We start from the raw sequence: 22,220 nt of genomic DNA on the forward strand, positions 1-22,220 counted from the left end.
ACACACTTATAACTGAAATAATCTGTATGGTACTTCAGGTCATGGTGCTATACTTTTCAAATAATTACTTAGAGTTAGATACTTAAGGGAACCATATGAATTTCTGTCCTAACCAGGCATCTTCTAAGAGTGAAATGGGGTGGCTATTGGTAATAATAACAAAGTTGGGACAGAAGGTATAAACCAAGATGTACAGTCTTCTTAGATTGGTAGTCAGAGGCCAGGTTCACAAGGCCTTGAAAGCCATGTCCAGAAGTCTGGACTCTTTCCGAAGTGCAATGCAAAATCTTTGAAGAATTTTAAGCGGATTTTCATAATACGATTTGCATTTCAGAAGATCACTGGTTATGGAGATCATGGAAGCGCAAATGTAGGGGACTAAAAAGCATACTGCTAAGTCACTTCAGTCGTGTCCGACTCTGTGTGACCCCACAGACGGAAGCCCACTGGGCTCCCCCTTCCCTGGGATTCTCCAGGCAAGAACACTGGAGTGGGTTGCCATTTCCTTCTCCAATGTGTGAAAGTGAAAAGTGAAAGTGAAGTCGCTCAGTCGTGTCCGACCCTTAGCGACCCCATGGACTGCAGCCTACCAGGCTCCTCCATCCATGGGATTTTCTAGGCAAGAGTACTGGAGTGGCTTGCCATTGCCTTCTCCTAAAAAGCATACTAGGTACAATTTTATGAAAGAAAAAAAAAGTATTCCTATTTTCTATCATATTTTATCCTGAAAATAAAAAGTAGGTTAAATCTATTAAAAAACCACATTAAAAATAAAAGAAATTTGGTTATAAAACACACAAGGAAAAGATTTCACTTCCAATAATTTTATTTAAGATCTTGTAATTTAATGAAAAGAAGTTTGCTGTAAACTGATGGAGATAGTCATGAACATGAGATTAAAGAATCTCATCATATCCAGAAAGAAAAACACCAATACAGTATACTAACGCATATATATGGAATTTAGAAAGATGCAAATGATAACCCTGTATACAAGACAGCAAAAGAGACACAGATGTATAGAACAGTCTTTGGGACTCTGTGGGAGAGGGTGAGGGTGGGATGATTTGGGAGAATGGCATTGAAACACGTATGTTGTCATATGTGAACCGAATCACTAGTTCAGGGTCAATGCATGTTATAGGATGCTCGGGGCTGGCATGCGGGGATGACCCAGAGGGAGGATAAAGGGAGGAGGGAGGTGGGAGGGGAGTTCAGGAGGGGGAACTTATGTAAACCGGGGCGAATTCATGTCAATGTATGGCAAAACCAACCAATATAATATTGTAAAATAATTTGCCTCCAATAAAAAATAAATTAATTACCAAAAAAAAAAAAAAAGAATCTCATCATATCATGTTCCTCTAACCAACGTTTGAGAATTACTACTTGGATTTAATTCATTTTTCCATTTTTTAATGATTACAACAGATTTACTATTTAAAGTTTCTTGAAAAAACTGGTGAACATTCTCAGAAGTATTTACTGCAAAAAAAGAAATATCGTTACTAAATGTCTATTCTGTAAGTTACTATAAATTTCAAGATATTATAAAAACCTTTGTCATATTTACATAGGACAAAAGAAAAAAGTGCACATTGGATGACTCACAGTGCAGACTCCATTCGGATAATGTTCTTTTACATAAGCTCGTAGGGCAGTTTCTACTGAAGTTCTCCATGATTCAATTGCATTTTCTGCTTCATATGGTCTTGGATCGGTTGCTTCCTTTCTTAAGTGATCAAATTTGAAAGAGATTCTGTTTTTTGGATCCAAAAACTTTCCATTTCCCAGGTCACCATGTTCTGTTATCAGTACCTTTGATGATGCAAAGAATTTTGAAAAAAAAAATAAAAAAATTTTTTTTAAGTAGTACTTAAATACTGTCATACTAATATACATTCCTTAAGCTTTTTCTTTAAAACTATAAAATAATTCTACTCCAAGCAATTGATCAACCATATGGCATAACTAAAATACTTCAAATGATTAGACTATAAAGATAGTGAGGGTGGTCTTATTCAGTTTACATCAGTGGATCTCATTTTCTCCCAGTATAACATCCAGCTACCCAGTTGGGGGAAAAATTCATCTTCTAGACGCTTGTTCCTTGGAAGGAAAGTTATGACCAACCTTGATAGTATATTAAAAAGCAGTGACATTACTTTGCCAACCAAAGTCCGTCTAGTCAAGGCTATGGTTTTTCCCGTGGTCATGTATGGATGTGAGAGTTGGACTGTGAAGAAGGCTGATCGCCGAAGAATCGATGCTTTTGAACTGTGGTGTTGGAGAAGACTCTTGAGAATCCCTTATACTGCAAGGAGATCCAACCAGTCCATTCTAAAGGAGATCAATCCTGGATGTTCATTGGAGGGACTGATGCTAAAGATGAAACTCCAATACTTTGGCCACCTCATGCGACGAGCTGACTCACTGGAAAAGACTCTGATGCTGGGAGGGATTGGGGGCAGGAGGAGACGGGGATGACAGAGAATGAGATGGCTGGATGGCATCACCAACTCTGTGGACAGGAGTTTGAGTGTACTCCAGGAGTTGGTGATGGACAGGGAGGCCTGGCGTGCTGTGATTCATGGGGTCGCGGAGAGTCGGACATGACTGAGCGACTGAACTGAACTGAATATCCTGCTGGAGTCAGGTTTGGTTTGGTTTTGGAGACCTATGAACAGGTTACTATTTTTACAGTTCCTCAAAACTAAGGAACTGGTAATAACCTTTAATGAGGCTACAAAGGAATGATTTTAATCCAGTTAGAATCCTCTTCAGTGGCTCCTACATTACTCCTGGGGCCACAATTTCACCTACTGTTAAGTGCCTGCTGCTTGTTTTTAGTAAGCTAATCATTGACAGTTGTTTTCAATTGACTTCTGAATTTCAAAAAAAAGTAATTTCTTCATTTATGTATATATTTCTTTATATATGCATAAATTGATATTTTATGCTTTGTTTTTAAAAATTTCACTTTCTTTTCCATGCAACTCTCCCAATATTTGACTCCATACCTATATCAGGACTCCCCCATCCCTCTGAAGTAAACATGCAAACATAGGAGGTACCCTTTTAATTTTTTTCCAGTCATGTTATTCTACAGATACAGATAAATACATACACATACACACATCGAGGGGTTTTATTTGGTCACTGTTCTATGAAAATGGAATGAAAATGCACACATACTTTTCTGCATGCAGTTCTTTTCAACATCAATGCCTTATAGAAATCTTTCAAAGTCAACTGGTAAACCACTCACCATTCTTTTAAATGGTTGCATACTATCCCTTGATTCGGATACAACATAATTTATTATACCATTCCACTATGTTGGACCATCTCTTTATTTCCAGGTTGTTTTTTTGTAGGGAGGATCAAGCACATTAAAAATGTTGAAGTATTATTGTATATATATTCTAACATGCTAATGTTTCTATTTCCATTGGATGCTTCTATTTCTCTTAGATTCTCAGCAGTGAGAACAGCAGGTAAAGTTTGTGTATTTTTAATTTTTAACACATAATTAGATTGCTTTCTGAAAATGTCTGTGATAATCTACATTTCTAAGAACAATAAATGAGATGTTTCCCTTCATATTCTCACCATCAACAAGCACAGAGTTCTTGTTTTCAGTCTGATAAGCATAAAATATATATCATTACTTTAATTATATTTCTCTGGCTGAGTCTAAATATCTCCAAGTTTGTGGAGAAATTTTTCTTTTGTGAGTAAATACCTTTTAAGATTTTTCATCTGAGTGATATTTCCTTATTAACTTGTAGGGTTCCTTTATTTACAGTTATTTGTTTTATTCTACAGTTAAAATAATGCAGCAAAATGCCCATCTTTTCTTTTACAGTTTCTGGGTTTCAGTCTTAAGATGGTTTCCCTTGCCCTTAAACTACACATGTAGATGCTTTCCTCTGAAAATTCTAGTCATTTTACAAATTTTTAATCCACTTGATGTTCATTTCTATACATTGTATGTGACAGAGGACTGGCTTAACTACATGGTATACATAGTTGATAGAAATCAGTTGTACCAATACCCTTTATTATATACCTGTCCAAATTATAACCTTGTCATGTATAAAAATATTCATATAATTCTGAACTTGAATCGCTGCTCTCCTGATCTATTTATTTGTCTGCACAATACCACTCTGATATGACTTTACACTGGCTGTAAAGCATCTGCTATTAAGCAATACGATGGTCTCTCACCACTTTTAAAAAACATTTTTCTAAGTGTTTTTTCAAGCATGATTTTCATATAAATTTTATGAAAATTTTGACCAATTAAAAAAACTATCAGGATTCTAATCAAATCACATTAAATTCATATTTTAGTTTTTATATAATTTAACCTTCTACTTTAAAATGGAATTCACTATGCTCTTCCATTTGCTCAGAAACTATTTTATGTTTTTCAAGAAGATATCCATCACTTTCTTGACAATCCCATGCACTTCCTGTTAAGGTTTATGTTCAATATTTGTTGTTTGGTCACTTAGTCATGTCTGACTCTTTGCAACCCCATGGACTGTAGCCCACAAGGCCTCTCTATCCATGGGTCTCCTCAGTCAAGAATACTGGAGTGGGTTATTTCCTTCTCCAGGGGATCTTCCCAACCCAGGGATCAAACCCATGTCTCCTGAATTGGTAGGCAGATTCCTTACTGCTGAGCCACCAGTGCAGCCCCATGTTCAGTATTATACCACTATTTAAAATGAAACCTCTCCCCCTCCAATTATTTCCCGTGTAAAGTCCCTACTTGCCACAATAGAGGAAAGTTAATGCATTTTGTATACTTACCTTAAATTCAGCCATCTCACAAAATTCTTTTAAGTCTAATAGGTTCTTTTAGTTGGGAGGTTAATTTATGGGAGTTTCTCACTACTTCTAAATATAAAAATCATGTCACCTAAGAGTTCTCTCTGCTTCAAAAGCTTTAAGAGTTCTCATTCTCTTGTCTTATTTGCAACCCTCCCATTTATGATACATAATGATGGCGACAAGTTGACATATCTAGATAGCTTTCTATTTTAACTAAAATCACATTAGTGTTTGTAATTTACTACTGTTTTTTGTTAGTCTATTATATTTAAGAGGTTCTCTTCTACCTCTGTTTTACATAGGGTTTTTGTAATGAGGATTAGCTGCTGGATTTTTCAAACCCCTTTTCACTGTCCTTTGATATATCATAAGACTTGTTGGCTAATTGATAGAGCCATATACTGTCTTGGAACCACTCCTACTTTCCATAATAAATTCCATTTCGTCTTGGCATATCATTCTTCTGCTACACTTCTGGATTCTATTTGTCAATATTTAAAGTTCTGAAATCTACAGTCATATGAAAGATTAGTGTAGTGTGCTTTGTTTTATATTTATTAGGTTTAAGTATTAAAAATATGATAGGTTCATAAAATGAATCTGGGAGCTACCCAACATTTTAAAAAGATGCACTCCCTGGATCTAGAAAATCTTTTAGGGATTTACCTCAACAAAACGATGGTCCGTGTGCTCAGAGGTTCAGCACAGTATTGTTTATAATAGTTAAAAGAAAAAGCAAACCCAAAATCTCCCAAGGGGAAAAAAAAATTAACAGCTTTATAAAATGAAACCCACTATAAGCCTCTATATATACACGTGTGTATTTACACACATGCATAAATCTATTTGTCTTCCTATCTACCTATCCAGATTTACTTTTTCCCTTCAGTTATAAGTCATCTTCTGTTTAGTCTCTCTTTTTCCCCTGTAACTAGATAACTAGGGGACCACATATTACATAATGCTAAATCCAAGCTTTAATTAGCCACTGAGACTGTTACTACTTTCTGTTGTGTTTTATCTATGAGTTCTTTCTTCATATATAAATTGTACCTCATGTAAGCATAATATGAATACAACTACTGTTCAATTATTAGTAACTTTAAACCAAAAAATAAAAAATAAGAATGCTAGTGCTTTTCTTTGCTTAGCAATTTCAACTTGCACTTTGGAAAGAAAAGATTTTATAATTACTAAATGCTAAGTTACATGAACAACTGCAGAATTCCAGAGTAACCAAATTATGACATAAATCTTACTAATATATATTCTAGATTTTGGATTAACAAAGAATTGATTTTTTTCCCTATAAAAAACAATAAGGTATATTTAAAGCAATTATCTTATAAAAGCTTAAAATAATTACATTTGAGTATTTCTAGAAGGAACTTTTTGCTAATAGAATGATTGGTCTCAACGAAAGAAACTATATTTTCAATTATTTTGCTCCTAATTGGCTATGGTTAAAATAAACACTTAAAAAAATGTTTTTTAAACATACACAATTCTTGCAGGATACATTAACCATTATAAGTGAAATAAAGAATAGCAGATCCTGTGTTTATATGAAATGTACATACCTGATCTTCATAACCTTCAATTTTAACCGGGGTAAACTGGTCCAAGTTATACTGTGCAAATGCACTAAAGAAGAAAAAGGTCAGTTATTTAAAATTACATATTTATGCTCTTAAAAAACTCACAAACAATTCACTTGTCAGTAAAAGTCTCCTGCACTGCACATGACAAGTGAAATAAAACTGTAATTCTCCACTATTGATCTTATATTAGGTATATATTATATAGACATGGCTTTATAAAAACTGATGAATGACATCCAGCTTTCAGTATTTAGCTAGTATAGGCCTCACTTATCACATCCACAAAAAGAGGGGTTTGAACTGGACAACTTCCAAAGTTCCTTCTAGTTCAGAAAACACTCCATTTACCCATTCATCATCCATTTACCTACCTCTTCATCCATGCAAATATTTAGGTGTTAAGCACTCTGTTAGACACAGTGAAACCAATCATTTCTCTGCCCTGACAGCCCAATCACCCATTTCTAAGTCACCTGTTCCTGTACTTAAGATATTTTTATGCCCTTTACTATGAGTCACTTACATCTTTTACTTTTCACCATGTATTTCCACTAATTTCTCTTATCTATTATTCAAATTCTGTTCATTATTTAAACTCAGCTCAAAAATCATGTCTAAATAGAAATTTTAAATTTCTTCCTTTGGGCTCCAAAGGTCTTTGATATTGGGCTCCAATATGCCTCTAAACTTTCTTCAGTTGGCTAGAAGCTGAACATGTCTGACTCCCCACTGGGAAATCCCTAAGAGGTTTATTTGTCTCATCATCACAGTAAAGTCTGGTATTCATACATCCGTTAGATAAAAGGCTATTTCTGGATATTTCAAAGTTTTCCAGATTTAGGAGTACCAAGTCTTCAGTATGCCTAATTTTACTATGAAATATACTGAATTTATGCCTTTTAACAAAGATGTCCAATTAAAACCACTTTTTAAGAAAACCCATGTTTTTTTCCCCTTACAAAAAGACAGGAATTTCTCAAAACTAAATTGAAAAAAAAAATTAAAAGAGTTAAAGCAATAGGAAAAAGACAGAAGGTGGAAAAGAAGTACAGAGAAAGAGACTGCTTGATATTAAAGAAATTCAATATCAAAAACTGAAATTGAAGCAGCAACAGGACTATGGTTATGCACTTAACTCTGATGAAACACCGCTGACTACATTCTAAATGTTTTTATAATGCTTTCCAAACTTACGTTCTATAGCTCTGGACAGTCTCAAGGAGAGGTGATACATTAACTTTTGAGGATGAAACCAGGTTTGGAGATACTTCAAAAGTAATTCAGAATCAAGGGAACAATGAGGTGGTGGTAACACGATGTTTGTTTGAAAATTATTTCATAGAGAGGACAGTATAAATCGGAGTAATATAGTTCTAAAGTCAATCAATGATTTAAGGTGTATTTCTGTACTTTACAGATAACCTCAGAAATCTGCAAAATGAATTTGAATAAGAGCTTTGAGAAATTTCTCAATTTGAGAAATTACAACTGAAGTCAACAAAAAGAATCAATACTTTCTCTCCTTATTCATCTAGCTAGCAATTATTTATTGCAACTAAAACCACATGCAAGAAAAACTGACATTTCTACTCAAAATTTTGATGTTTTTTGAAGTCATACTTATAAACATCTTGTTTTTATCACTAGGTACTGATTTCCTCAAAGACCAATCTTAAAAGATTAGAATATCAGGCAGTTAATGTATATACCTCTTAAAACATGGACCAGGACTGTCCCTGAAATTTGGTTTATAACAAAAGAGAAATATAGCTTACATTCCAAGGAAATTCAATTTATTTAAAAGTAACAAGCATCAGATAAATACTCCTTTGAATAAATAAAATTTCAATGCTTTCATCATACTTTATTCAAATGTATGACTATTTCATACCACTTATATAATTATGAATATTTTTGTGACCTTCATTAAACTTTATACTGCATAGGAAAAAGCTTCTTTCAACAAATCAAGTTTCTTATTTCCTTAACTTAAAAAAAAAAATCACTAATTTTTGCACCTACGTGAAGCAATCCACATTTATTTACCACAGAGAACTCAAGAGGAAACAATCACTCTGAAAATTACTGTTGTTAAAAGGTCATGAACAATGTATATTTCCTTTACTTTTGTAAGACTTTTGTCAACATGCTATATGCTATAAGAAAGGAAATAAATTTTACTTGGATATATAATTTAAAAGGTTTAAAAAACTTAGGAATAGGAGGCCATTCATTCAGAAACTAATAACTGAAGTCAAAGATACCAAGTGAACTGATTTCTATTAAGCACATCAATCATTAACAGGGGTGGAAGCAACCCAAATGTCCACTGACAGGTGAATGGAAAAACAAAATGTTTATCCATTTTTTATCCACAACACATACACACACCCCAAGTGTTAAAAAGGAAGGAAATTCTAACATTCTCCAACACAGGAGAACTTTGAAGACATTCTGTTAACTAGAATAAACCAGTTACAAAAGGACAAATACTGTATGATTCCAGTTATAAGAAGTACCTGGGGAAGTCAAATTTATACAGAAAATAGAATATAATTCCAAGGGGTTAAGAGGAAGGGAGAATGGGAAATTGTAGAGTTTCAGTTTGGGAAAATTAAAGAAAAGTTCTGGAAATGGATGGTGGTGATGGTTATACAAAACATGTATGTACTTAATGCCAAAGAACTGTGTGCTTAAAAAACATTAAAAAGTTCAACTTTATATTAGGTATATTTTTCCCACAATAAAAAATAATATATAAACACTGCTATTAAAAGATAACAGGGCGGTGCGGGTAGGTTGAGCAGTGAGAGATTTTGGCAGCCATGGCTTCCAATATGCCTGCGGCCAAACCAGTCCCAGAGTCTCCTAAAGGCATCCGGGCCGCCCAGAGCCGGCAAGGGTACCCAGGCACCCAAATTGGCTGAAAACTTCTGTGTCTGCCATTTGGCTACTGATAGACAGGCTGAAGGCCATGGTGGCTTCTGGCTCAGAGCTGGGAAAGAAGCTGAAGGCGACTATGGATGCCGGGAAGCTGGTGAGTGATGAAATGGTCGTGGAGCACATTGAAAAGAATTTGGAGACCCCTCCATGCAAAAATGGTTTTCTTCTAGATGGCTTCCTTCGGACCGTGAGGCAGGCAGAAATGCTTGATGACCTCATGGAGAAGAGGAAAGAGAAGCTTGATTTCGTGATTGAATTCAGCATCCCAGACTCTCTGCTCATCTGGAGAATCACAGGAAGACTGATTCACCCCCAGAGTGGCTGCTCCTACCACAAGGAGTTCAACCCCCAAAAGGAACCTATGAAAGATGATATCACTGGGGAATCCTTGATCTGCTGATCAGATGATAATGAGAAGGCCTTGAAAATCCGCCTGGAGGGCTACACACTCAAACCACCCTGCTGGTGGAGTACTACAGTAAATGGGGGATCCACTCCGCCATCGATGCATCCCAGACCCCTGACGTCGTGTTTGCAAGCATCCTAGCAGCCTTCTTCAAAGCCACATCCTAGTAACAGAAGGCCAGGTGAGACTGCACCACTACTCATCACCCCACAGCATGATCCCTGCTCTTAGGTGCTGGGCAGAAGGAGGGGCGGTCAGGGTAAGGATGGGGAGGGAGAAGCAGTGAGGGCCCAAGAGGGGGAGAGGAGTTGTGTTGTGGTGAAGCAATTTCTTTTACGTGGAGTAGGACTCTTAAAAGTATAAGCAAAAGGAAAAATTAATTTAAAAAAAAACTTGATTGGAGGGTATAAATAGAAACAAGGAGATGCAGTATTATTTCTAAGGAATCATATTTTCATTTACTTTGGACTGGTGACAACTGGACAGGTCTCAGTGCCCTGAGACCTCGGTTTTTATCAGAACCTCATGCCAGCCCAGGAATGCAGGAAATCACACTGTCCTATCTGTCCCGTAGCTTGGAAAAGGGCGGAAGTTGATTACTAATCCTGGTCACCCATACCATGAAATCGAAACGTCATCTCCATACGTGAAAGAGACATGGAGTGTGTTCCTGGGGGCAGGGGTCTCAAAAAATCAGGCTTACTGAATCATGGGGCAGGCTGGTGTCCTTCCCTTCCATACTCACCACTGAGCCCACCTGCCCTCATGGGTGAGCCCTCGGCAGCCACCCAGCATACGCCACAGTCCTGCACTCTTGCCTTCCTCCATCCACATCATGTGAAAGGACTCTTTTTAATGAATGAGCAAGTGTCCTAAGCAACATTCCTTTCCATCCTCAAATCCTATGACTGGGATCACTCTACAACACTGTGATGTATTATTTTCAATGAGGTGCCTTTCCTAACTGTCCAAATGCTGCCTTGTTTGGCCCAAAATTAAAGTGTGTTAAAAGTTTGTAAAAAAAAAATAAATAAATAAAAATAACAGGGCATAAAAGATCCCTAACAGCTTGTACAAACTTGAGAATGAAGAACAGAGCTGGAAGAATCATGCTTTCCTATTTCAGAGTTATACTACCGGGTTGGTCAAAAGGTTTGTTTGGGTTTTTCCGTAAGATGTTAAGGAAAAACACAAATGAACCTTTGGGCCAATCTAATTCAAAGCTACAGTAATCAAAACAGTATGGTGCTGACACAAAAACAGACATACAGATCAATGGAACAGAGTAGAGAACCCGGAAATAAATCCACATACTTATGTTCAATTACTCTATGACAAAGAAAGCAAGAAATTCAATGGAGAAAAGACATTCTCTTCAGTAAGTGGTGCGGGAAAACTGGACAGCAACATGGAAAACAATAAAATCTGAACATTCTCTAATACCGTATATGAAAATAAACTCTAAAGCCCCAACTGTAAGACTGGAAATCATAAAACGCCTAGAGGAAAACATAGACAACACTCTTAGATATAAATCACAACTAGTTTTATTAGATTCATATCCTAAAGCAAAGTAAATAAAAGGAAGCTAATTAAACTTAAAACCTTTTGCACAACACAGGAAACCATCAACAAAACAAAAAGACAAAATAATGAACAGGAAAAAATATTTGCAAATGATATATAACTGATAAAGAATTAATATCCAGAATATATAAAAAGTTGATACAAATCACAATCAAAAACACAAACCATCTGATTAAAAAATAGGCAGAAGAACTGACTAGACCTTCTTCCAAAGAGGACATACAGATGATCAACAGGCATATGAAAAAATGTTCAACATTACTAATCATTAGGGAAATGTGAATCAAAACCACAGTGAGATATCACTTCATACCTGTCAGAATGGCTAGTATTCAAAAGAACATAAATAACAAATGCTGGAAAGGTTGTGGAGGAAAGGGAACCCCCCTACACTGTTAGTGGGAATGTAAATTGGTGTAACCACCATGAAAAACAATATGGAACTTTCCCAAAAAACTAAAAACAGAAATGCTTTATGACCCAGCAATTCCACTCCTTGGTTTATATTGGAAGAAAACAAAAAAACTACTTCAAAAGGATACCTGCACCTCAATGCTCATAGCAGAATTATTTACAATTGCCAAGATATGGAAGCAACCTAAGTGTCCACCAACAGATGAATGGATAAAGAAGTAGTAAATATGTACTATGGGATACTACTCAGCCATAAAAAATAATGAATTGTTGCCATTTGCAACAACACTGGTGGACATGGAGAGCATTTATGCTAAGTGAAATAAGTCAAAGGAAGACAAGTATTGTATGGTATCGCTTATACGTATAATCTAAAAATAGGACAAACTAGTCGGAGAAGGCAATGGCAAGCCACTCCAGTACTCTTGCCTAGAAAATCCCATGGACGGAGGAGCCTGGTAGGCTGTAGTCCATGCGGTCGCTACGAGTCAGACATGACTGAGCGACTTCACTTTCCCTTTTCACTTTCACACATTGGAGAAGGAAATGGCAACCCACTCCAGTGTTCTTGCCTGGAGAATCCCAGGGACGGGGGAGCCTGATGGGCTGCCGTCTATGGGGTCACACAGAGTCGGACACGACTGAAGTGACTTAGCAGCAGCAGCAGCAGGACAAACTAGTAAATATAACAAAAAAGAAAGAGACTCACAGATATGGAGAACAAACTAGTGGTTATCAGTGGGGAGAGGAAAAGGGGGTAAGGCAAGAAAACGGTAGGGGATTAAAAGGCACAAACTATTATGTATAAAATAAATAAGCTACAAGGATGTATTGTACAACAGGGAATATAGTCAGCATTTTGTAGTAATCACTCATTGAATATAGTTTTAGAAAGCTGTGACTCATTATGCTGTACACCTATAACATATGTAATACTGTATATCAACTATACTTCAATTTTAAAAATGGGGAAAAGATAATAGGAATTTAAATCAGAAATGTCTAAAAGTCTGTTGAAACTCCACCTTCATTAGAATTAACTCTAAAAAACAAATTTATTTGATAAAGCCTTCAAACATTACAAAAAAAGAATTAGAGCAAATTTTCCCCATTAGTCAAGATTTCACATTCTGGTAGTATTCTAAGGTGAAAGTAGGAGGCTGTATGGATACTGAACACTCTTTGTAAGGCACCTTAAAGTTTAATTTCATCATTTTCAAATGAGTAAAGAAGTCAGTTAAAATATGGGTCCACAGGCCTTATTCAAGGAGGTGGGAGAGGGAAAGAAAACAAATTATTTCTCTGAAATCTTAAGATAGTTGTGGCAAGTCATGATTGTGGTCATTGGTCCAAAAATGACATACTAAGATTTAGAACTGCTTAGTGAGTCTTTGAATCACTCACAAATCTAGTAAATACTTATTAAGTAAGCATTTGTTAGATACTATGTTAGGTATTTACGGACAAATAAGTTCCTAACCTGCAAAAATCTAGTTTTTAAATTGAAGTACAGTTGATCTGTAATATTTCAGGTGTACAGCAAAGTGATTCAGTAATACAAACATATACATTCTTTTTCAGATTCTCTTCCACTACAGGTTATGACAAGATATTGACTATAGATCCCTGTGCTATACAGTAGTTGGTCCTTCTCAAATATCTATCAGGACCAAGCATTTAATAGAAAGTTAAGTTTGCATAAAATTGAAAGCATCACAATTTCAAAACTCAAAGTTTCTAAAATACTTTGATCTAACTGTGCAAATGTCAAAATGTAGTATTAAGTGTAAGTATTAATAGTAAGTATATAAGCCACATACAATGAATACAGAGTTTCATGTTATAGTTGTGTCTCTATATCCCTCTGTGGTCAAAATATTTCTCTTCGAATCTAGTACATATATATGAATTTGATGTACATGTATCTGTTTCATGGATTAGTACCTAAAAACCCCTTTAAAAGTTTTTCCCATGTCACTTTAATTATGTTAATATAATACATAATACTTACTGGGCTGCTCCTTCCCTGAGAAGATTATCATTATTAAGTAGTAACCGAACATCTGCAAAACAAACATTATGTTTTCAGTATTACTATTTTCCTATATTTGAAATTTCTATGGACTGAATTTAGGTTATTTTAGTCATGTATTAGCCTCCGACCCGCCCCCCAAAATATGTACAAAAGATCAAAATATTACTGTGATGACCAAAATAACCACAGAAACACATCATGGTATTAATAAGAAAAGAAAAGATTTTGGAAAGGAAACAGGAGATGGAATGAAATAAAAATGTGTTATTTCAAATGCAGGCAGACTGAGACTGTAACCACCTATAACGTGTAACTTTCTTGTGTCTCCAAAGAATAAAGTGAAGATAAGCTACACCAAAAAGATGATGTGAACACATCTGCAAAAGATTGAGGACTATGCCTCTTAGTGTGGTAATACTATCATGAGCAAATGAATTTGCTTTATGGAAAAAGTGATTAAAACAAGAAACAGCTTGTGAACACAGTACAGATATGGGCATTTTGTTTCTCAGACATCTCATGTTCAACAACAGATGAATGTGTTTAGTTGGATATGGATAACTACTTCACTTGATTGAGTAATCTCATTTTGGTTGTTGATTCTCAACTTTGTCCTAAGAAATGGCAACCCACTCCAGTGTTCTTGCCTGGAGAATCCCAGGGACAGAGGAGCCTGGTGGGCTTCCGTCTATGGGGTTGCACAGAGTTGCACACGACTGAAGAGACTTAGCAGCAGCAGCATGCAGACATGTATCTATTAATCATTAAAACAAAACTAAAACTACAACTTTTAGCTGTGAAAAAAAAATCACAAAATTTCACCAGAAACCAAACAAAATTCTACTCTAGTCTTGGTGTATTTTCTTTCATTATTTTCCCTACACACTTGACTATTGTACATAATTGCTATCATAAAATATACATGTAACAAAGTATCCTAATTTTTTCATTAAATGAAAATAACACAAATAACTTAAGAAATTGGTTAAATATAACACAGACAATAGTTCTTATAAATAGTGTAAAACTGGGCTTCTAGTAGATATAATGCATTTATCAACACGGAAATAAATATATAATAAACAGGAAGGAGAAAACTCATCATGTATAGTACTACACTTATGTAATGTTATATACATGAGTATAAACTGAGAAATCTTTTAAGTATTTTATTCAAACAGTGGAGAAGAGAGGGTAGAATTCTGTGATTCTAGATTCTCTTCTGCACTTTAGAAATGTTAGAATGACTATGAATCAATACAAATATAAAGTTATTCCAAAGGAAAAAATATTGCCTATTCACATACCTCTTTTCAGCAGTAGGTCACAATTTAAAAAAAAAATCTCCTTGACTAACCATTAATGTAACTCCAATTTAATTTCTAAATTAACTGATTTTAAACAATGGAAGCTTCTGCCTGAAAAACTAAAACAAAGATATTTACAATTATAGGTATTCCTATCTCACAAAGTAAACTGGCAATTCTACTTGACACATATGATTCCTGTATCTTCAGTATTGCACAGTAGTGTCTCTTCTCCCATTTAAATGGGAAAATAATTTAAAAGCAGAATCTATTGATCCTGTTATCTTTACTCTGGAAAAAAAAAAGTTCAAACTTTTATCATATGTAGAATACAATGAAAGAAACAGAGAAGAATTTAAATAAAGTAAAAACTACTTTTAAGGGATGTGGTTTCAAGTCAGACCACACATTAGAACAATGGGTGATGAGTGGGAATCTAAAAAAAAACAAAGAACAGTATATATTTCAGAGCTCCTGCCCAGATAACACATCAGTTCCTGAAAACTAAGACCAAAAATCTATGTTCTAACGATTCTAACACAGTCAATCTGGGGAACAGCATTTGGGAAGCACTAATTTGACAAGATTATGACTCTGCATTCCTAACCTTTGTGGTTTCTATGAATTATTCTGATGTTAATGTTACCAACAAAAAATAGCATAATCAAATGCATATGAGATTTTTTTTGCTTCAAATATTTAATTCCTTTTTAACACTAATATACTCCTTCAGTTAAAACCTACGTAATATCTTATATCCCCCACTTCCAGTCCACAGCCCCAGCCCAGGCCTACTGAATGGCTTATCCTGAATGCCCAAATCTACTGGACCTCAACACAGAATGTATCAACTCAACACTAATTTCCAGTGAGACTTACAAAAGCTATTTCTAGGACTCATATATTCTTCAAGGGTCTTTCTGATGAATACATTTGTAAGGTGTTTAACTCAAAACAGTAAGTGAAAAACTTCTCTCAGAATTATATTCTTGGCTCTGTAAATTGTACAGGAGTTAGGAGCCACTGACTTTAGTGCAATTTCCCCATTATCAATATAAGTTAAATGCCAATTTTGACCCAAGGGAGAAGAGACTCTGTCTTCTTTAATGTCCCAAACATCAAACACATTAACGTGTATTTAGATTAAAAAGGCTAAATATTAAACAGAATTTAAGCCCTACAGGAAACAGAAGTATTTCTGAATTCTCCCCAACTTCCCAACTTATTGCTTCAGATTTTATAGTTATCTTGAAAGGGAGAATATTTTAACTTTCAGATTTTTCACAATATAGACTACCATTCTTCCTGAGTGTAGCTCAGTGGTTAAATTTTTAAATGTGTAACAATTGCCATATGTAACTCTGTGTACTAAATCATACATTAATACAGTTTGTGGATAATTTAGGGGATTTTCCTAGGTTATTTTAGGATTTGAAATAGCTGAGCTATTTCAAATTCTAAAAGATGATGCTGTTAAAAGGCTGCATTCAATACGTCAGCAAATTTGGAAAAATCAGCAGTGGCCACAAGACTGGAAAAGGTCAGTTTTCATTCCAATCTCAAAGAAGGGCAATGCCAAAAAATGTTCTAACTACCACACAATTGCACTCATTTCGCATGCCAGCAAGGTCATGCTCAAAATCCTCCAAGCTAGAGTTCAACAGGACGTGAACTGAGAACTTCCAGATATATGAGCTGGATTTAGAAAAAGCAGAGGAACCAGAGAACAAATTGTCAACATCTGCTGGATCACAGAAAAAGCAAGGGAATTCCAGAGAAACATCAATCTACTTCTGTTTCACTGACTAAGCTAACGCCTTTGACTGTGTGGATCACAACAAACTGAAAAATTCTTAAAGATATGGGAGTACCAGATCATGTGAAGCCTGTATGCGGGACAAGAAGCAACAGTTAGAACCGGACATGAATAATGGACTGGTTCAAAATTGGGAAAGGAGTATATAACGGCTATATATTGTCACCCTGTTTGCAGAGTACATCATGTGAAAGGCCGGCTTGGATGAAGCACAAGCTGGAATCAAGCCTGCCAAGAGAAGTATCAATAACCTCAGATATGCAAATGACACTACCCTTATGGCAGAAAGCAAAGAGGAACTAAAGAGCCTCTTGATGAAGGTGAAAGAGGAGACTGAAAAAGCTGACTTAAAACTCAACATTCAAAAAATGAAGATCATGGCATCTGGTCCCATCACTTCATGGCAAATAGATGGGCAAACAATGGAAACAGTGACAGACTTTATTTTCTTGGGCTCCAAAATCACCACAGATGGTGACTGCAGCCATGAAATTAAAAGACGCCTGGTTTCATGGAAGAAAACCTATGAAAAACATAATACAGCATATTAAAAAGCAGAGACACCACTTTGCTGACAAAGGTCTATATAGTCAAAGCTATGGTTTTTCCAGCAGACATGAATGGATGTGAGAGTTACACCATAAAGAAGGTGGTGTTGATGCTTTCGAATTGTGGTGTTTGAGAAGACTCTTCAGAGTCCCGAGGACTGCAAGGATATCAAAGCAGTCAATCCTAAAGGAAATCAATCCTGAATATTCATTAGAGGGACTGATGCTGAAGTTGAAGCTCCAATACTTTGACCACTGATGTGAAGACCTGACTCACTAGAAAAGACCTTGATGCTAGGAAAGATTGAGGGCAGGAGGAGAAGGGGATGACAGAGCACAAGTTGGTTGGATGGCATCACCAACTCAATGGACATGAGTTTGAGCAATCTCCAGGAGATGGTGAAGGAAAATGGAAGCCTGGCGTGCTGTAGTCCATGGGGATGCAAAGAGCTGAACACAACTGATTGACTGCTACAACAGCAACAATTTTTGCCTCATTTTTTGACTTTCAAAACTAATCTTTTCTGAGGTAAGATTCCATTATATCTTATACTATGAAAATGAATGATTAAACTTCTTAAAAAACAGGTTAAAATAGCTTACTCTGGAGTACAATGTTTAAAAAATGAAACTGAATACCCATTTAAGACATAGTAAAACCCACTCCAGTGTTCTTGCCTGGAGAATCCCAGGGACGGCAGAGCCTGGTCGGCTGTCGTCTATGGGGTCGCACAGAGTCGGACACGACTGAAGCGACTTAGCAGCAGCAGCAGCAAAGGCCAAATATATATGAAGTAGAAGTAACACATTTTTAAAAGTACTTATGGTAGCTTATTCTCAAAACTGTTTTTAAAAAGTTTTGTATAAAGATCACTACAAGCCATTTTCTGCATGATTGTTTCAATGTTTGAACCACATTGTTTTTACCATTAAAAAGGAAGTATTTTAGAGTTTTTACAGCAACCAGGTGACTATGTTATATTTAAATTTCTCATCTATGGGTGAACAATTATAAAACTGTTTGCCATATAGTGTGAGGTTTAAAGAAAGGCATACTGTTAACTGATTTATGAGCTATAACTTAAACAACAAATTTTTTTACATGTGATGTCATTTTCTAAGCAGGTGAAACAGGCATAGTGAAACAGTGTTTCTCCATTTCTTGGCTGTTCTTATTAAGCTTTTCTTTAAAAGAAATACAAAAAATGCATCTCACAATTCCAAAGAATAGTTAAAATTAAAATTTTCTTGTCTTTTTAAATGATTTAATGTTATTTTTTTTAGAGGATTAAAATTTATCAGGTACAATAATCGTATGTCATAAATATATTGTAGACCTTACATAATGCAGATTGACAAAAATTTTCATTGCAATTCAGAAAATACAGATTTTTCTACCCATTCTCTTTAGCTTAGTTACTAGCAATATAATTTATTCTTTAAAGAATGAGTCCTGGATACATCAAGCCTTACTGTTATGAATTAAACACTCACCATTAAACACTTCATTAAATTCTCCAGGAGGAGCATGAATGATGAACTTGGCTGCTATACGCACCTGAAACAGAAATGAAGATATAAATGTTCCATAGCATAGACCTCTGCTAAAACAACCTAAGAACCATGCGGAATTATACTGCTTCAAAATTCTATTGAAAATGGCCTAAGATTTTAAAGACTGACTTTTTTTTCATTCAAACACCCTAAAGTTATTACTCTTTTAATTATTTAATATAATCACAATGCATAAGCTGAATGCAGATAAAATATACATATAACTAATGCACTTAAGGATTCAAAGCTGCCTACATAGAAAGATTTTCTTATAAGCAAATTTTTCTTTTCAACTAAAATGGAAAAATATGACCCATCAAGAATATTTATATGTATGAAGAATTAAGAAACATTTAGGTACAACAACAAAAATATATGTATGTGTCTATACAGTCACAGATGTGCTTATCTATAAAGTCACAAATTAGTAAAAAGAAAAATGTAGAGAGGAAGAAAGCATAAATTAAAAATGTTTTGAACATGACACCTGACTGAATCTTGGGAAATTTTAGCTCAAAAATAAGTGAGAGACAAATATCAATAGGTATGAAACTGAAATTTGAAACCGTTAGTCACTTGGTTGTGTCTGACTCTTTGTGAACCCCTGGACTATATAGCCTGCTAGGTTCCTCTTGTCTGTGGAATTCTCCAGGCAAGAATACTGGAGTGGGTTGCCACTCCCTTCTCCAGGGGACTGAACCCAGGTCTCCCGCATTGCAGGCAGATTCTTTTCCGTCTGAGCTACCAGGTAAGTTCCATCAACAGCTATACTGATAGACATATTTCAAGAGAATAAGGGCTATATTACAGAGATTAATACTAATTAACACACACACACATATATATATACATTGAAAGGTTAGATAGCAAGACCAGTATTATCATTTAGTGAAGAAATTATAAGTAATTATAATAATTTCCCAACCACTATACAATAACCTTCAACTAAGCTGATCAGTGATCTTGTCAGATACGTACATTCATGAGCCCGACCCAACCAACTGAATTAGATTCTGGAAATGAGGCCCAGAAAACGCTATTGAGAGAAGCTTTCCAGGTGATTTTTAAAATACATACTCAAGTAGTCACTGAATTAAGGGATCACACTTGGCAAAAACAAAGCCTTATTTCATATTGTCCACTTGTCACTGCTCTGATGTGGAAACTAAAAATAATGGAAAAGGAAACAGTCCTAGATCTAGTAAAGAAATCAAATTTATTGTTAAAAGGATTTCAACAAATAAAAACTTCAGGTTTTCTTCTAACAGGTATTTAAGGAAGAAATATCAATTCTATATTAATTATTTCAGAAAACAGAAGGGAAAACAACTTCCAACTTTTTAAAAAAGAACAGCATTATCTTATACCAAAGACTAAAATACTATAAGAAACACAACTCAAAGACCAAAATCCTCCTGAAGGTAGATGCAAAAATCCTCTCAATAAAATATTAGCAAATTTAATCCAATTATATATAGAAAGGATAACACATCACAACCAAGTAGAGTTTACCCTGGAAATGTAGGGCTGTTTCAACATTTGAAAATAAATGATAGTAATTCATGATATCAACTTATTTAAGATGAAAAGCCACAACTACCTCAATAGAAGCAGAAAATTATTTAATAACATTCAACAACCAATAACGATAAAAATTATTAGCAAACTAAAAAGACACTGTCTTTAATCTGATAAAAGATATTTTCAAAAAAGTCTATCGTTAACATCATCCTTAGTGTTCAAAGACTGAAAGCTCCCCACTAAAATCAGGAACAAGACAAGAATGTCTGTTCTCATCCCTCCTATTTAACATCATACTGAGATCTTAGTACAATAATTTAAGAAAAAGGAATGAAAGGCAATTTCATAAATAAAACTTTTTACTTTCAAACATGATTCTTTCCAATGAAAAATCCCAAGGAGTCTTAAACAAATAAAGAAAAATACTCAATAACCTAAAAAACTTTCTTGGAGTAGGAAATGTAAAACCCACTTCAGTATTCTTGCCTGGAAAATTCCATGGACAGAGGAGCCTGGCAATCTACAGTCCATGGGGCTGAAAAGAGCTGGACAAGACTAATAAGCAAGAGGAGCTAGCAAGAACCTATAACTTAGGTAAAAATCTAACAAAATACATGCAAGACTAATATTCTGAGAACTACACAAAACTAATCAAAGAAATCAAAGAAGCTCTAAATAAAGAGATATGCTGGGTTCATGGCTTGGAAGTCTCCTTATTGTAAAATAACAATTTTCCCCAAACTATTCTATAGATTCAATGAATGCCCAATCAAAATCCAAGAAGAATTTCTTTGATACGTATCAACAAGCTGATTCTAACACCGATGCTTCCTATACTACTATTTTTCTGTTTTAAGAATCCAATGAGTGCAGGTTATTTTGGCTATGTATTAATACTCCCTCCCTTAAATGCAAGCAAGATCAAGAAATCACTCTGATGCCCAGAACAACCATAAACACCACCAAAGTATTAAAAAAAAAACAAAGATTTTGGCTAGAAAATTAGAGGGAATAAATATTATTCACACCCTCAGTAGTAAATGAGGCTTGTGGCCCAGCTGGTAAAGAATCTGTCTGCAATGTGGGAGACCTGGGTTTGACCCCTGGGTTGGGAAGATCCCCTGGAGAAGGGAAAGGGTACCCACTCCAGTATTCTGGCCTGGAGAATTCCATAGACTGTACAGTCCATGGGGTTGCAAAGAGTTGGACACCACTGAGCAGCTTTCACTTTCAGTAGTAAACACAAAGTAGTAATGGCAAATGAAATAGAATAGCCAAAACAATTTTGAAAAAGAACAAAGTTGGAAAGTTCACATCACCTAATGAGGAACGCTGGGCTGGAAGAAGCACAAGCTGGAATCAAGATTGCTGGGAAAAATATCAATAACCTCAGATATGCAGATGACACCACCCTTATGGCAGAAAGTGAAGAGGAACTCAAAAGCCTCTTGATGAAAGTGAAAGAGGAGAGTGAAAAAGTTGGCTTGAAGCTCAACATTCAGAAAACTAAGATAATAGCATCTGGTCCCATCACTTCATGGGAAATAGATGGGGAAACAGTGGAAACAGTGTCAGACTTTATTTTTTGGGGCTCCAAAATCACTGCAGATGCTGATTGCAGCCATGAAATTTAAAGACGCTTA

General features: G+C 35.4%; 1 protein-coding gene and 1 pseudogene across 1 annotated transcript in view; one reads left to right on the plus strand and one right to left on the minus strand.

Annotated features, from left to right (window-relative positions):
• CAPZA2 (capping actin protein of muscle Z-line subunit alpha 2) overlaps positions 1 to 22,220 on the minus strand; it is a 55,960-nt gene that overhangs the window by 11,700 nt on the left and 22,040 nt on the right. The window contains exons 2-5 of the mRNA XM_055420817.2: positions 18,997 to 19,060; positions 13,808 to 13,859; positions 6,426 to 6,489; positions 1,612 to 1,818 (exon numbers count right to left, since the gene is read on the minus strand). Coding sequence (XP_055276792.1) covers positions 1,612 to 1,818; positions 6,426 to 6,489; positions 13,808 to 13,859; positions 18,997 to 19,060 — 387 coding nt within the window. The remainder of the gene's footprint in view (positions 1 to 1,611; positions 1,819 to 6,425; positions 6,490 to 13,807; positions 13,860 to 18,996; positions 19,061 to 22,220) is intronic.
• Positions 9,272 to 9,971, plus strand: LOC129552422 (adenylate kinase 2, mitochondrial pseudogene; annotated as a pseudogene).

Source organism: Moschus berezovskii, chromosome 3 (assembly GCF_049115385.1).
Source record: "Moschus berezovskii isolate FMDL1 chromosome 3, NW_MosBer_1.0, whole genome shotgun sequence".
NCBI lineage: Eukaryota > Metazoa > Chordata > Mammalia > Artiodactyla > Moschidae > Moschus > Moschus berezovskii.